The sequence below is a fragment of the Blennius ocellaris genome, assembly GCF_963422515.1.
Source record: "Blennius ocellaris genome assembly, chromosome: 7".
Taxonomy (NCBI): domain Eukaryota; kingdom Metazoa; phylum Chordata; class Actinopteri; order Blenniiformes; family Blenniidae; genus Blennius; species Blennius ocellaris.
In genome coordinates, this window is record NC_137656.1 from 19,182,875 (window position 1) to 19,199,685 (window position 16,811).

Consider the following 16,811-nt stretch of genomic DNA (forward strand, 5'->3'; position numbering starts at 1 on the left):
TGATCAAATAACTAACTTGTCTGAACTTCTACATTGGTGAAGACATATATTTCTAGATTATTCTAGCTGGTGTTTGTCAAAAATGTGTATTTATCATAATTTCAGATATAGATAACTTCAGGTTTAACACAATGGCTTTAACATGATGACAAATTAGCATGAAACCAAGTGCACAAGGCGTTTATCTCTTTACCTGAGCGAAGCCAATGACTCCATGGGCATCGTCATTCGTCGGGACAGTTATTGTTACCCGACCGCCAAATCCGATCTCGGCTCCGCCCTTTGGGTTCTTCAGTCTGACCTGGAAATACTCCTCCACCTCCGGGATGTCGTCATCTAAGATGTTCACCGCTATCTCCAGCTCGCTGTCACCTGGTGCAAAGTATAACTCCCCAAAACTGAAGGTCACAAAGTAAAGAAAACACAGCATTCATTATCTAACATGCTTTGTGCCATCTTTATGTTGAGAAAAACAAACTATTCGATTTATATCCATGTCTGTCCTTTACCTAAAGAAACAATGTATGTACCTTGGAATGAAATCAGACTGATTGGAGACCGACGTCAGTTCATATACAGTGGAGCTATTCTCCTCTGCGGATGCCAAGAGGATCTTTGTGACGTTGAGCGACGGGACCATGAGAGACAGGAAGCGGATAGCAGGAGGGACTCTCAAGATCACGGTGAACAGGTTGACGTCAGACCTCCAGGAGTAGAGTGATGAACTATTCCGCCCCGCCAACAGGACATATACTGTGAAAAGGTGAAGATTTCAAACACAATAAATGGTTAAATCGCTTTTAATTAACCAATTAATTGAATACTAAAATAATCATTAATCGCCCAAACTGCATGTTTATGAACTTTCTGCAAATCTTCAGGAGAACTTCTTCCTGTAAGGCAACAGTTCCAGCCACTGTGTCAATGGGCCACCTTTAGTCTCTGTTTCACAGAGTGAAATGCATAATCCCTTGTTGAGTCCCTGCCATTTTGGGTTTGTTTTTTTCATCTGACAGGCTGTGCAGCTGTGGTCAAGTTGAGTAATAACATTTTGATGCCTTTCACGGAGTCCAAACACAGGCAATCTCCATAGTGCTGCATTTATCTTGTTTCCCCTGTTCTCAGAGAAAGTATTATTGTTTTGCCATCCATCATGTTTGTATTCTTAGCACTCCATTACACAGTAATCCTTCTCTGCCTGAGCTGCAAAATACAAAATAGCCTTACTGTTGTTTTTTTTTTTTTAACTGTACCATGTGTTTCTGTTGTGGGGTGCATCATCTGAGGTGAATGGTAATCAGAAATCATGTCTTCCTTCATCCTGAAACACTACATCATGTTTGTTATAACTTACTGCTTTTATATAAACAAATTCATGTAACTTTGTACTTAAATAAGGTTTTATCTCTTATGTTTTTTTAAGAGAATAGGCCAATACCAAGATCAAAACGATTTCAAATCTGGCCAATACAAGACATATCTGTGTAAATATTCATGGTCACCACTGTATCTCAACAAACGAAAGATTATGACACGTATGCTTACTGATCCCAGATGGAGTAGTGAAGGGGTGAATGGAGGTGAGGCCTGGGTGAGGAATGGACTGATGAAGCTGTGGAGAAGACTGCCCTGAACTCCACTGTAACACCTCACAGGATGATGTTGGACCTGAAAAAAAAGAAGAAAATGGAACACCAAAAAACATGCAGACTTAAGTTCTTTCACGCTAGAATAGCATGTTTATGTAAAGCAACCACTTGCTTGACTGACACACCCAAGACTGACAAATTACAACCTCCGGGTCCCTCTGTGGCTCTGCTGTGCTCCACGCTGATGCCTTGCCCATACACCCACAACAGGTCTGAACCCCAAAAACTCACCACTTTTGCAGACTCTGAGGGATTATGTCTCATCAAAATAAACAGTGAGTAGTATAAATATATGATCTGCCCAACACTGTATGTTTTGCTATTTCAGCTAACATAAGAGAACATGGCTGTTTTGTCAGTTTCTGTGTGCCCTTTAAAGCATCACCAATTTGTTTGTACTATCCGATCCAACATCTAACAACCGCACAATCCACTAGTATGTACACCGGGAGTGAGGTCACAGGACACGGCTTCTCATTTTTGCAAAAACAAAACTTTGCTCCTAAATAGAGCATTTAACAACCCTTCTCTTCTGCACCAGTCTTTTGAAAATTCAGGCTTACAATTTGAAATTTGTAACACTTTTCTGAATTTTCTAAACAAAGTCAAGTATTCCTGCATATCTTGTAACATCAAAGACTGGTCACCTTCCAAAGCAACCAGCAGGATATCGTCCTCTGTTCTTGTGTGGATTGTGTCCACCTGACTGGCTCGGCCGGTGATTGGTAGCGGCTGTGATGTCTCAAATCTCCCATTGGTCCACTGAAGTAGGATGCAGCTGTCAGTCTGCCTGTTTAAACAAACCAACAGGTGGGGAACCTCTCCACGCAGAAATGGAGTAACACTTAGGATGTCCTGCTCAAAGTCCAGGGTCTGGAGGAGTGTAAAGGAACCACTGGCCCAGAGAAAAATCTGCAGCATCAAAAAAAACAAATTAAGTTCAGTCATAAAAGGAGTCTAAGTTAAATGATTTTGTTGCATGACTGAAGATATTTCAATATCTGTGTAGGATAAACAATGTCACCTGGCTTGATGCTATCAGAAAATCTCTGCCTTCAGTGGAGAAATGTTTCACATCCAGAGCTTCAACACCAAATGTTTGTTCCTAGAAAAGCAGGTTGTCACAAGTAAATTGGGTGGAAAAAAAACATATGATTATAAAATCTGATACAAGCACTTTAAAATGCTTACCAATGTCACATTAAGATCTCTTTGCAATTTGAAGATACTTAGGTTGGCAGCAGGAAAAAATGGAGGACCACCGTGGGTAATGCCAATATAAGTCGAGCCATTCACTGCAAAGCCAACACACGAGCCCGGGTCCTGAATCCTAACAGACTGATAAATGGAAGAAAAATTACTTTTTGGAATACAAATGGACATGTGATCAAGGTTTGCTGTGGCTATGCTTGTTTTACCCTACCTCTACTGCAACAAAAACACCCTGCCACCTGTAGAGGGTGGCCAAAGTATAAGAGGAGCCAACTTGAGGCTTCCTGTCAAGCCTCATCGCCAAGATCGAAGGGGTCTCAGGAAGGGAGCACCAAGCAGAGGTGGGGCTTTCATCAAAGCTCTGGTACAGACCCATGACCGAGAGGTGACCCTCTGGAGGTCAATAAAGTTAGGGAAAAAAAAAAAGAACTATCACAGCTTTGTTAATTATGATAGAATAATAGGATCAATTTGAATTTCAACTGTTTGTTTGTCTGACCTGAAGCAACAGCTGTACCAGACTGCGTCTCCCACTCCACACTGACTGCTGACTCCAGACCATTACTGCGAGACACCGCGAGGAAGACCGTTCTGCCATCTTCTTCTGCAACTACGTCTGTTCTAGTTCTGCACAAAAAGCACCAAATGAACATGTTTTTCTTGCACTCTTACGTAAATATATAAATGCTACAGCCGACATTAGTTGAACGCCAACAATTATTACTCTGAAAGTCTCAGGTCCTTTTGATAGAACTATACAAATACCTGTTGAGGGTAGGTCCAATACGGAACAAGCCAGAAGGTGCTAAGTTCTCCAGGACAGTGATGATAGTTTGAAGTTGGTCTCCGAGTCGTGCCCCTCCTGTTGGGTTTAATAGCACCACGGTGAAGGTTTCATTTGCTTCAGGTTCAGCATCGAGTACTGCCCTGATCTCCAGCATCTGAGACAACACACAGGGGACAAAAATGACTTTTTCAATAAGCAAAATCAGAAGCTCAAATTAGTGTTCAAAGCCATAAACAGTGATAGCCTTTGACAATAGTGCTGAACTGAATACTCTATTTCCTCACCTTGAATCTGACCCCGTCCTCCAGTACCACAAACCCTTGCGCTGGCATTAAGTCGCCCTCTGCGAGGTCACCGTTGGCATCAATGATGGTAAACTGAACGGATACAGTACCAAATGTGCCCTCCTCGGGGTTCCTCACCACGAATAAGTTGGCAACGCTCTCACTCAACCCTGACACGGAGGTAGGCTCTTTCAATAGCAAATGTTCAGTTATGTTAAAGGAAATGACACCATGTCCATCGTCACTGGCCAGGACAGTCACAGTTGCTGTAAGAACACAATGAGATGAATTATAAAACATTTACTATGACTTGGAAAAAGATCAACTAAATTCTCATCATAGTACCAATAATTCCTTTGCAAAATTAGACTTGTTTTGAGTATCTGCATTGGATTATTTTGGGGTTTAAATAAATTTAATTCATATGTAAGTTCAACAATGAAGATTAGCCTAATTAAGTCATGTTTATATAATTTCCAAATCTTTATTTCCAACGTATCTGCTGTATTTTACTGTCATTACTCTAATTTCTCATGCTGTCAGAATCACTTAACTATCAATCATGACCTCACTACTTTTCCCCCACCTCGTTCTTTGCTTGATGCCTTTTGCAAGAGCCCATCTGTACTTAATGCTCTTTATATATAATTGCAAAATTTTCATTTCTTCTCGATCTCGCCCTCTGAGAGTAAAATGCTGTTCTAAGGGCTGTATGTTGTTCAACTAATATTGAGTGATATTGTCAAGCACACAATAAGAATCAGCAAAATGCATCATTGCTTTATGAAAAAGGCTGTGGAAATAACCAGTGATGCACTTGGTGGCCTTGTGAATGCTGTAGTACTCAATGTGTTGGAAATATTAGATAGACTAGGTCCAAGCCAATATAGACTATTGGCTTGGACCTGGTCTATCTAATATTTGACAGGATAAAAAAATGTATCTTTTTTTGTATTGTCTTCAGCAGATTGCAGGAACTCTTCCACATGTTAGTAATTATTATTAACTAATTATTATTGTAAGAAACATTACATTTGACTCAGCAAAAATCACAAAAATGTACAAATTCTGCCATGGTCTAGTGTTTCTCTACCTACCTGTGGTGTTTGTGCCCAGCTCCAGCCCAGGGGAAGGCTCAGACAGGATGAGCTGGAATCTCTCGGCACCTTCTGGGATGGTGTCATCAGTGATCTGCACCTCAACAAACTTGTGCTTTTCACCCTCAACAAAATGGAGCATCTGGGTGGGACAGGGAGAAGGTTTCTCTTTATATTATCTCAATAAATTAGCTATTAATCGAAATAGAGTTTTAGTTGCCATAGATTTTGTCTCTCACTGTACTGGAAATGCATGTCATCAAAACAATGATTTTGTGTGTAAGACTTGGATAAGAGGAACTGCAAACCGTTTCGCTTGTGTTGTAATCCAGTCCCTGTTGGGCCTCCAAATTCTGAGCAAAGAATAGGAGAGAGACGTTTCCATATGTCCCCTTGTTCCTGTAAGCCACTAGAGTCAGGGTTCCTATTGTCTCATTTACTTCAAACCTGGAAAACAGAATATGTTTGGTTGGGAAAACCATTTTCTACACACCAGCATGAGTATTTTGCTATTCATGGGTGTATTCCTCACATTGTATTTGTCCATTCAATTACACCTCTTATTCCATCATTAGCAGCAATGCTGACTTCTGCCACCAAACCCTGAGTGTCTGGGGAAAGGACCACAAGCGAAGATGAAATGTTACATGACTTTACCTTGTCAATTGCTTTAAATAACTGCAGTAAGTAAACGTAGATTCCTCAGGCAGTAACTACAATGTGAGCACAGAGAGCAAGTTGAGCAATGGGAAACTGTAGAAGATCTAACTTCCGTCATGGTACGTTTGAGCGAAGGATTACAGCTAAGAAGCGTCTCCTGTAAGTGGCTTGGGAGGCTGCGCAGCCAAGTCTTTTGGGCGGACTGATTTATGACCCTCTGAATAGTCTTCTCCCATTGACTCTGTGGCCAAGACACTGGGAGGCCAGTTACGGGTTTAGTTTGGCTTTCCCTCTCCTCACCACACAGTGCTACTCGGCTCCCACCGAATCCCCAGGCTTCCTCAATCATGGAAAGCATCAATCTCATGATCCAAGCCACATAATGATTGCTGCCAAAAGAGTGGCCCTGTGTTTACTGTGTTTCTCCAGGCAGAAGGCTGATAGTATTCTGGGAACCTCTGAGTACCCGTAGTGTTCTGTCAACTCATCACTTTCTAAAGTTACTCATTCATAAATTGGACTGTGGTTTGGATTATGCAAAAGCAGTAGCAGAAACTATCAAGCTCTCCAATTGTGCATTTTACCAGCAACTACCATACAGCGATACTGTACATTAACTACATCTCAGGCAAAGCTCACGAAGACCTGCGTATTTTACCTGGCAAAGTGCAATGTACAACCTCTACTCATCAAACAGCGCAAACAGTGAGAGATTACAAAAAGAAAAGAGATTTCAATAACAGAAACTGTGAAGAAATAAAATGTTTAAAACACTGACATAACGAGTAAATAGGACATACTTCAATATGTGAACCCTATTTAACAACGGAAATGATAAATATGAATGCTGCATACCCAGTTGAGGAGTCGTGGCAACAGTTGTGATGAGAACAGCTGATGTGATATTGACAAGGAAGAACTCCTGTAATTCTGGAATATCATCCTAAAAGAAGAGATAAGCTTTAAGTTACACCAATAAAAACACATTTTGTAGTTTCAGGAAAAGTCCAAAATGAGAAGATACACCATGTCATAATCAAGTGCTTAGGAACATCCAGTTGAGTTCGGTGCTTAGAAAAATAGAGGACAAAGACAGTCTTTACCTCCAGTATGGTGACAGGGACGGCAACTGAAGTCTGGCCCTCTTGAAGAATTACAAAGCCAGTACCAGAGATGAAGTCTTGTTCTGGATCAGCAAGCGCACCCTCAACCTGAGAGAGATTCTGCAGAGATCCTTTAATAACCTCATAGGTTATATTGACCACACCTATACGTTAAAAAAAAAGAACAAAAAGAGCAGTATGAAATTCAGTTAGAGTGTGAATAACTGAAATGTTTTTTTGTAAAGCCCTGAGAATTTAAATGGGATTCCATTATTTTTAACAGACCATCAGTGGCTCATACTAACCTGAAGCTCCAAATTCTCTACTGATATAGATGTTAACAGTCTGGTCTCGTTCCTCTGTGGTCACACTCAATGACGATGAAGCAATACTCAGCAGGCCATAGGGCTCATCGCTGGTGTCCACAGTCAGCACTGCCTCGCTGCCTTGCACATCCACAGCAGCATGGCCTGTCACCACAACACCTGTAAGAAACCCAGAAGAATAAAAATGTAGTTTCATAAAATAGTTATCTCATAGATATTAGACCAAATGGGGGGGGGGGGGGGGGGGAAACAGCTTATCACCAAATGTTTGTATGTTGGACAAGGAAATTTTGTATTGATCTTTGTCCTCTGGGGCAGCGTCGTCAAGAAGCTGCAATGTTATAGTTTCATTCAAGTCACCCTGTGAGATACACACAACAAATGTAGTTATTATTCAAAATGCTACATTGCATATGTAACAATTGAATGTGATCTTTTCCTTCTTTGACTATGTAAGATTTGTAAGCGATACTTTGATATCACATAGGAGCCTCTCTATTATGTATATATCAAACACCAAATTGTACAAAGACCTATCATTTACCTCAGTAAAGAAAAGTATCCCTGAGGTTTGTGTGAATGTCCGGTGTACAAGGGGTCCCTGTATTGTCCAGTCCACAGTGACATTGCCCAAACCTGGAGCTGTTCTCAGCACTAATAATGACATCTCTTCTCCTGTAATATGAAAAAGAAATGTCATTAAAACATTTAAATGCTTGTATATTCATGTGTCTGTGACGTTAAGTGTCTTCGTAGTTTGCATATGCCACACAGAAACCATGACCATTTTGTGGAATTGAAGTGAGACTTGAACCACTCATGGATATATAAACCCTAGATAAAGACAACACAACCACATGGCCCATCTGATAATACCACATACAGCCATGTCTATGAGTGCGTTCCCTTACACGTTCATTTATTATTAGGGCACATCTACAGTACTGGACTGTGCCGCAATAAAAACTCCTATTGGAAAGTTGTAAAGTCCCTCAGGAATACCGACTGCTTTATTGAGTAGCAGTGATGAAGTGTTAGAATTGAAAACACTTCTTGTGAGTCACAAGTCAAATAAAGGCAATGAAAAGCCACAGACAAAAAAAAAAAAAGAAGAAATCTGATTCAGTACACAGACATTGTGTTTGTTTAGATAATTAGATGCTTTAAGAAATATCAAAATGTATTTCTGTATAATGTAGGACTGAAATAGTGCCTAGATATACACATTACGGATAATGAAATCACCAAGTAAAGCTGCCCACCTTCTCTGGCTATGACAGAATGTGAGGCTGGATGGAAACCTACTATCCCAGCCACATTGTCGTTGGCCAGTATCACAATGGTTACTGTATCTGAACTGGGCAGGATTCGACTTCCTCCAGCAGTATTAACAAGACCAATCATGAGACTTTCATTGTCCTCTGGTTCAGAATCTTCTTTGATTACTATCTCTATTGTTTTTTTCAGGTCACCTGTAGATAAAAAGGCAAACATGCACATGGCACCAGTTAGAGAAACTTGGACAAATCTTCAATATGAAAAAAACCTAATTGAGGAAATTAAAACTCTGCCAGCTTGTATTATTGGCTAGTAGTAACAGACGTACCATCAAAGATAAGAGTTCCCTGAGTCCCACTGAAATCGACTTCTGGAGTGGCCTTTCCTCCAACAAATCTCCACTCGACAGTGACAGTGCCCAGGTTGCCTCCTCTTCTCTCTATAACCAGCGGCACTACAGTTGCAGGCTCCTCTCGAACCTCTAGGTAGAGCCCCTCGTTAGTGCTGTTGGGACTGAGGGTGTAAATCAGGAATACGCCAAACGCATCGCCATTCACTCCAATTGTAACAACAGCGTTGTCCGGCTGACCAATCGAGGGCAGGTCCTTCTCTGGCACAGTCAGATTCAACAGCTCCACCTAAATGTTTCATAACGGGAGAAAAAAAGTTATATTGACAACAGCAAACAATATTTTTCTATCCGTGATTTGGGTTTTACCTTTAATATCTTTATGGCAAAGCTCTCATCCATCTCTGGGAATTTATCAGTTAGAATCAGGACTGTGAGGTTAGCCACCTCTGACCCATCATCCATGAAGGCACTTTGAGCTGTCACGGGGGTGTAATCGCTCCCTGCCACAGCCTGGGCACTAAACAAGACATCAGCTGCAGTGATGTTTTTTATGTAAGTCTCAACCTGAGATTTAGAGATCAGCTGGTCAGCCCCTGAGGTCACCCAAGTGCACAATGGTGCGGTGACAGCTGAGGACAGAGAAAATGCCTGGCAGGCACGCTCTCTCAGACACACAGCAGCACATGCAGCCAGGGGGTCTTCCTGTCCAGAGATGTTCGCTGTTTGAACGGGGGCAGTGGCTGGGATGCCTGGTTTTGGAAGGTCATAATACATCAGCAGTTTCTGGCCATCAGCCTTAGCCAAGCCAACAATATCAATCTCAGAGGTGCTGTACATGATCTCCAAGCGACCGAACTGGCCACCTCTGCAATAAAGGAAGTGGGAGTGGTTAATGTGGAAAAACAGAAGTTAAACTGTGCAAAAAAGTCAATGCTTGTTGGTAATTCATAACATGCTATTGAAAACCTAGTCCCATTTTCTTTAAAATTCTAATTTTCTTATTTCTTTAAATATGTAAGAAAGATATATTTGTTGGATGAGAAGTCGGGCTGGGTATTTAGACTATGTCTACAAAATATGTGCCAAATTCTTCTGCCACAACTTTTCTTGCTGTCAACTTTTAATAAGGTGAGGACATGCCACCACATTGTGGCTCTGTCTGGATTGTTTGCATCATTTTGAGATTACTGTTTGCTAAATGAATACATTGTTTAATTATTAGTGACACCTCTTTATTAAATCCACTAAACAACACTAAACGACATGGAACAACAAAGAGAAACTATTTAGCATTAGCAGAGGTTTTTTGAACGTTAAAAGAAAAAAAATAATACCTTCGGCGGACAGTAATATTGGATCTATAAAAAACGTCCAGTGGCTCCTGGACACGGTAAACAGACTGTTCAAAGTAGACTGTCCCATATGGGTTGTCGTTTGCTGGCACTATTATATTGACAAACGTATCAGCTCCCAAGTTTCCTCCATTACTGGCACCGGTCAGCTCCACCTTTATTATCTATCAAAGACAAATAAAGTACAAATTCCAGGATGAAAATCATTGGCTATATACATTTTTGAATATTTACACAGGATGAAAATCATTGGCTATATACAATTTGGAATATTTACACAAAATTAATTTATGAATTATTCTTACCTCAGTAATTTCTGGTACATCGTCAGCTAAAATCTCCACTCTGAGTGTCTTCATTGTCTCTCCAGGAGCAAATGTCACCTCACCTGATGTGGGCCAAATGTCCCCCACCGCTAGTTTGCCATTCACAGTGGCCTGCCACTGGACTGCCACTGTCCCAATAGTACCAGCGTTACGTACAATCGGCAGTGAGACCTCAACAGAGTTTGATTCAGGCTCCTCCATCGTAAGTGGAGCCGCCTGGAAGACTATATCAGACAAGAAATTTACGTTAAAAAAAGTAAACTAAAGAGAAACAGCTTATTGTTGTGGTTAAAGATAATAACAGCCACTAACCAAAGGCACCAAAAGGGTCATCTGAAGGCAATATGGTGATGGTGGCACGTGTGAGCTCCCCCAGGAGTGCTCCTCCAGTGGTCTGGTTGATCAGCTCAATATCAAATGTCTCCTCGAGCTCGGGAACCATGTCGTTAATGACATATACAGGTACAGATTTACTGGACTCCCCTTCAAGGAGGACCACGTCAGTCGAGGCTACGCTGTAGTCTTCACCTTTAAGATAGCACACATACGCCTGCATTTGAAAATGTCATGCAAACAAACAAACAAAAGAAAAACATTGAATAAAAGACTTAATTAGATAAACATCATCAGCACTTACTGACTCTGGCAGATAAAGGCACTGCTCTGAACTTTACAGACACATCAGCAAAAATCCCTCCAACGCGTGTCACATTAATTATAGGGCCAACGTAGTGTTCTGCCACGCTGACAGCCCGAGCTGATAGCTGTAGTACTCCAAACGCAGCGTCGCTGGCTTCCACTATCACCTGAGCTACAGTATCAGACTTGGATCCCAGAGCAGGAGAATTAGAAACTGAAAGAAAGAATAAGAAGATATGCCATTAGTTTAGTATTTTTATTATTTTGTCATTGAAAATCTTTTTTGTTAAATCAGGTAAAATTGGGGTTTATCAGGATCTTACTGAGCCTCTTCTGTTCTCCTTGAACAAGATCAACACTGATCAACTTGATAAACACAGACTCGTCTCTCTCCGGATCTTCATCATCCAGGACTTTGAGGGTTACGTTTGCTTCAGTCTGATTGGCTACAAACACAACCGAGTTGAAGAGGGGGACAAAATCTCGCCCCTCAGTAGCTCGGCCCACCCCAGGCGTCCTGTAAGGAGCTGGATCTGCTTCATTTAGTGTCCCATATGTTACTCGCACCTACATTAAATACAGTTGATCAATGATGGAGAATTTGTATACAGTATTCTTGAAAAAATATAGTATTGCTGGACATACCTGACCCATCAGGCCTTTCTGTCGCAGGATAGTGAGGGACACGTTTGCATCAGCTTCGGCAATTCGAACAGATCTTGTCATATTGGCAAATACAAAAACCCCATAGGGATCATCGCTGGCGAGCAATGTCAGGGTAGCAGATGTTTTTTCACCCAAGCGGCCATGTGAGACATTGACCAAAGAAACATTGAAACTCTTGTCCAATTCAGGGATCTCATCCTGGGCCACGGTGATGAGGATGTTTTCTGATGTCTGACCGACAACAAAGGTGATGTTTCCAGATCTGCTGACAAGCTCTCCCTCAGAGCTGGGATCAGTTTCCCAGAACACTGTGACATTGGAGAGGTCACCAAAAGACCGATCCACCTGGAAGAGAACACAATAGAGTGAAAAATAATCTTCATTTTCAAGATAATGAACTTCACTACACTTGAAATGTTCTAAACTGACCTTCAGGACAACAGAGCTGTGTCCATCCTCAGCCTCCGTGCCATTAACAGAGAGCGATTCAGGGCTAAATTGAAACACACCATGGGCGTCGTCTGATGCAGCTATGGTCACTGTGATGTGGGCCGCAGCTCCCAAGCTTACTGCAAAAACAAAACAATCTCATGAGTGTTAAGATTATTTTTTACATTACGTAATTCTGTAGGAGTTTCTGCAACACTTGATCTGAAGTTGAGTGAAATGAAACAATACACAGTATTAGCAGTCCAACATGAGATTTTGACTCAAACAATACAACACTAATACACCTCTTTATTTCACAGAATAAAGAGAGAATGCAGAGTGTGTAACTGGGTCATATAACCATTCATGCCAACTCTGCCCTATCTATCTCCATGGATGAGTACCGGTATTTGCTTTTCCCACATTACTCGCCTTGAGTACTTCTCCCAAGGGTCACAGCATAATGTCAATATCAAACACATGAAGGCACACACACACATGCACACACCTCTACTGGTGTGTGAAAATGAACAAAGGATAAAGTGTTGGGACAAAGGAATGGAGGCAGGAATCAGTTTGGGGAATAAAGGAGAGGGATACACTTACCATGGCGGTGATAGGATGGAAGAAGGAAGTCATAGTCACTCTCCCCACTACCACTCCCTTCACTATTCAGAAACTGATCCACTGGTGGATCACACACGGGGATCACAGAGGTGTCACACCAGAGGAGGAGAGATCAAACGGGAAATAGGAAGTGGGAGTGACGGAAGGTAGTCACATATGTAGGTATGGGGAAGCACACAGGAACACCACAGACACAGCACACAGCCACAGCAGTGCAGAATGAAGGGTCAATTCAGCATCAGTTAGAATACTTCATATAAATATGTACTGACTCAAGTCGACTTCAGTTTCTCACCTCCTTCGTCAGTATTAAAAAGCTCCACTCTAAAAATCTTGTCCAGCTCAGGAACAGGATTGTCTATGATGGTCACAGTGATGAACTTTAACCTCTCCCCTGGAAGAAAGTCTAACATGCCTTCTGAGTCCTGAAAGAGAAATACCCCAAATGATTTATGATTTCTTTCTAGAGTTGTAGGTTTTTGGATTGAACAGAATTTATGGAACCTCACCTCATAGTCTTCAGGGCTTGAAGCAGTGAAGGGTGTTGTCCTATATCCTACCATGATTCTTCCCAGAAGGCCTTGCGCCCTGGCCACAGGCAAACGGATCTCTCCATCTTCTTCGTTGACAGTGATGTGGGCAGGTTCTAATGCTGGAGGGATCAATCCCTCCACTGGAGGATCAGGCTGAAACTGCAGCAGACCTGAAACAGTGTTTTCAGACAGTGAGAATTTCTGAGTAATACTTAAACATATAGCAACATAAAGTCTACAGCACTGCCGTAGTTTTACAGGACTGTGAGTGAGTACCATAAGGATGGTCACTCTCTGTGACGCTGATGGCGTTAACATTGTTACTGGGGTCGATGCTTGCTCCGCTGGTGGGTGTGGAGCCTGGTTTCCCATCACCAGACTCTGCTGACACTAGAGCGACTTGAAAGGATTCTGAAAGCTCTGGGAGGTTATCATCCAACACCAACAAGTTAAGAACCTAAAAGAATTGTGGATAAACACTATTAATACCTCAACAATCCAATACCGTTGAAAGATTAAACATAAATAGTTCAGAAGTGCTGATTTACAACAAATAGAGCTAATATTATTGTAATTATCGTTTTGATGTATATTCAAATACTCTACATTGAATGCTACTATGGTTGAGTATCATGTCAAAAATTGAGCTGACACCTGTTTGCGTGTCAAAAAATTAGCAGGCACTCAACCACTAGGTGGGGCTAGTTATTAAGAAACATTGCAATTGATCATTGCAATTAGGTAGTCTAATTAATTTAAGAATGAAGTACTTCATATTTCCACCTCTGGCACCTTTGTACACATACAGTTTACATCAAGTCCCTCAGACTTGTCTGTTGCCAGAGAGGCAACTGCCTTCTTTGTCACCCCAGATTAGCTGAGAAGGGTTTTTCCCACCTCCTCTGATACTCTGATAATCAGTCTCCCTGGCACACACACACACACACACACACACACACACACACACACACACACACACACACACACACACACACACACACACACACACACACACACACACACACACACACACACACACACACACACACACACACACACACACACACACACACACACACCTCAGAACGCTGTCCAGCCATGAAAAGCACAGCTCCAGTTGCATTAAGGAAATCCTCATGAGCTGGTGTGTCACTGTCTGAGCCGTCCAGTTGTGTAACAGTGTAGTTGACATAAACGTGGTCCAGAGATCCCCGCATACGCTCAATCACACAGGATACAGTGGAACCCTCCTCTGTGGTCTATAAAGACATACAAAGACATAAATTAATTCAGAGCCACTGGAGGATAGAGTCAGTGTTAAATGTATTTCAGCCACTTACTGCAAATTGTTTGGGGTAATTGAATAAGTCTTACTAACTGTGATAATTGGCTGGATTTAATTTCAGCACAGTAATAATGTGTTTTATAGAAGGTGCTCTTGGAAAGCCACATGCCTCCACGTCTTTTTATTCCCAAAGGGATACAAAGGAGATCATCCTTTTCTGATGGAATGCCATTCACAGGCCTGCCATCTGCTGCACTGATGAAAAGCAAGGAACAAGATCTCTCATTTCGACTGATGGAACTCTTGAACCACTTCTACAGGAATGCTCTCACTGACAGACGTGCTGCTGCCTCACCAGCTGTCGCTCCACCTGAGATGGCCCACTCATCTAATCCAACTAAAATGAGACAGCACACTCTATGTAGAGACTGATGAAATATGCAGCAAGACAGGGACTGGCAAACCTTTGGGTTTACATTACACGTGTTTCTATGCATTAATTTACAGTGTGCACAATAGAGTGTGATGATATTGATGACATTACTACTGCCAGGATATCAAAACCTGAGCCTGAATGCTGTGCACTTACATCAGGTATACATGCCCCCGTGAATCCAAAAAGACCATTGGCATTGTCACTCTTCATGACCCGCAAGATGGCAGTTGGTCTGGGGATGGGGAGGCGAGCTCCCCCGCGCACCGCGACCAGCTGTAGAAAGAATACCTCCTCTCCCTCCTCCTCACTGTCATCCCTGACCTCCACCACAAATGACTTCTTCCTCTCGTCCTGTCGGTATCGCAAGTAACCCGAGATGTTACGCAGGTCCGTTTTGGAGGGCTGGGTGTGAAGCTCGTGGATATGGCTACGGTTCAGTTTGGAGTGGTACAAGCGAATGTCCTGCAGAAAACCAGTGTAGCGATGATCGCCTTCCAGATCTGAACCAATGAACACTGTAGCAGGACCTGAAGTAAAAAACACACAAGAAACAATATTCCATATTACTTGGTATTGTGTCAAAAATTATTTTTACAGCAACTGGAAAAACAACAAACATGAAAACATCATTCAAGTTTCGTAAATAGCAAACACTTGAATAAATATGGAAAACCATAACTACAAAAAAATCCCTAAAGTACAAACAATGGTATGAGAATATTGCTGATCATGGTGCAGAACCACAAGCTGTAATAGTTATGTAAGTTTTTTAGGCAGTTGTACTTATGTGGTGTTATAGCTCTGATACATACACCTTGTAGTATGTAAAATAATAATACCTAATTATTATTCTTTATTATTTAAATACATTTTGTATTTTATTTTTTTATTATTATTATTATTATTATTATTTTATCTTGTAGCAGGTGTGTATTGTTGTAACAAGTTTCCTGGTCAGTGATTGAGTCTTAATGTGCACAGTTTTAAATGTGTTTGCACAGTAATTAGTGCAAACTTTGCTTTCTTGTATCGCTCTAAATAAGTTGTAGATCAGTTTTGTCACAGTATATACATTTTGGGGTGATATATTCCACATGCACTTCCCTTGGGGGGGGGGGGGGGGGGGGGGTGGCAGTATTGTATTGTAATGTATTGTATTGTATTGTATTGTATTGTATTGCATTGTATTGTATTGTTATATTGCATTTTTTGAGTGTTTCGCAATTTTACTTTTGGAAAATTATGTGTATTTTCTTACTTCGACAAGATCATGGAGCTGAATAAGTTTTAATGTAAATTCCAAAGCTTAAAAATAATTTTTGTGTTATTCACTATTCATAAACCCATTCAGAAAATAACACTGCTTGTCAATGGTATTTTTTCATAAAATACTACCTATGTAATTTATTTGAACTTAGTTGAGTCACCCAAAAGCAGTATGTTTGGTAATAGCAAGTTCTCACAAACGTTTATTAACACAGGAAATCTATTGGGATCATAGCAACTGATTATCACATAAAAAGTAAAAAAAGTAATTTGTGGTGACATGTACAGGTAAAATCATTTCACAAGACTAATTGGGCTGTTTAAGTTGAAATATCTGCTGATGACAAACAGAATCTTGATTAAAGCCACCGAATGCCGAGGTCTAGCTCCTCCTCATTATACATTTATGCACTGACACTTCTCCGGCCTATCGCTTCCTCTACTTGTACCAAATGGGACAAATGCAGGAAATCTGCCACAGTGAGCAAGCACAAAGCCTCAACA

At 41.3% G+C, this 16,811-nt stretch overlaps 1 protein-coding gene across 1 annotated transcript in view; it reads right to left on the minus strand.

The window, feature by feature from the left end:
• adgrv1 (adhesion G protein-coupled receptor V1) overlaps nt 1-16,811 on the minus strand; it is a gene marked incomplete at its 5' end in the record, with an annotated part of 98,736 nt that overhangs the window by 65,145 nt on the left and 16,780 nt on the right. The window contains 34 exons of the mRNA XM_080500134.1: nt 194-398; nt 531-753; nt 1,546-1,668; nt 2,297-2,561; nt 2,674-2,754; nt 2,841-2,987; nt 3,073-3,254; nt 3,361-3,488; nt 3,627-3,802; nt 3,933-4,198; nt 5,030-5,171; nt 5,338-5,476; nt 5,562-5,640; nt 6,545-6,632; nt 6,793-6,956; nt 7,098-7,277; nt 7,380-7,479; nt 7,663-7,793; nt 8,381-8,590; nt 8,725-9,034; nt 9,115-9,613; nt 10,083-10,264; nt 10,406-10,650; nt 10,739-10,954; nt 11,064-11,279; nt 11,389-11,632; nt 11,711-12,076; nt 12,161-12,300; nt 12,767-12,847; nt 13,083-13,212; nt 13,297-13,490; nt 13,597-13,777; nt 14,400-14,579; nt 15,195-15,568. Of these exons, the coding sequence (XP_080356260.1) occupies nt 194-398; nt 531-753; nt 1,546-1,668; nt 2,297-2,561; nt 2,674-2,754; nt 2,841-2,987; nt 3,073-3,254; nt 3,361-3,488; nt 3,627-3,802; nt 3,933-4,198; nt 5,030-5,171; nt 5,338-5,476; nt 5,562-5,640; nt 6,545-6,632; nt 6,793-6,956; nt 7,098-7,277; nt 7,380-7,479; nt 7,663-7,793; nt 8,381-8,590; nt 8,725-9,034; nt 9,115-9,613; nt 10,083-10,264; nt 10,406-10,650; nt 10,739-10,954; nt 11,064-11,279; nt 11,389-11,632; nt 11,711-12,076; nt 12,161-12,300; nt 12,767-12,847; nt 13,083-13,212; nt 13,297-13,490; nt 13,597-13,777; nt 14,400-14,579; nt 15,195-15,568 (6,587 nt within the window). The remainder of the gene's footprint in view (nt 1-193; nt 399-530; nt 754-1,545; nt 1,669-2,296; nt 2,562-2,673; nt 2,755-2,840; nt 2,988-3,072; nt 3,255-3,360; nt 3,489-3,626; nt 3,803-3,932; nt 4,199-5,029; nt 5,172-5,337; nt 5,477-5,561; nt 5,641-6,544; nt 6,633-6,792; nt 6,957-7,097; nt 7,278-7,379; nt 7,480-7,662; nt 7,794-8,380; nt 8,591-8,724; nt 9,035-9,114; nt 9,614-10,082; nt 10,265-10,405; nt 10,651-10,738; nt 10,955-11,063; nt 11,280-11,388; nt 11,633-11,710; nt 12,077-12,160; nt 12,301-12,766; nt 12,848-13,082; nt 13,213-13,296; nt 13,491-13,596; nt 13,778-14,399; nt 14,580-15,194; nt 15,569-16,811) is intronic.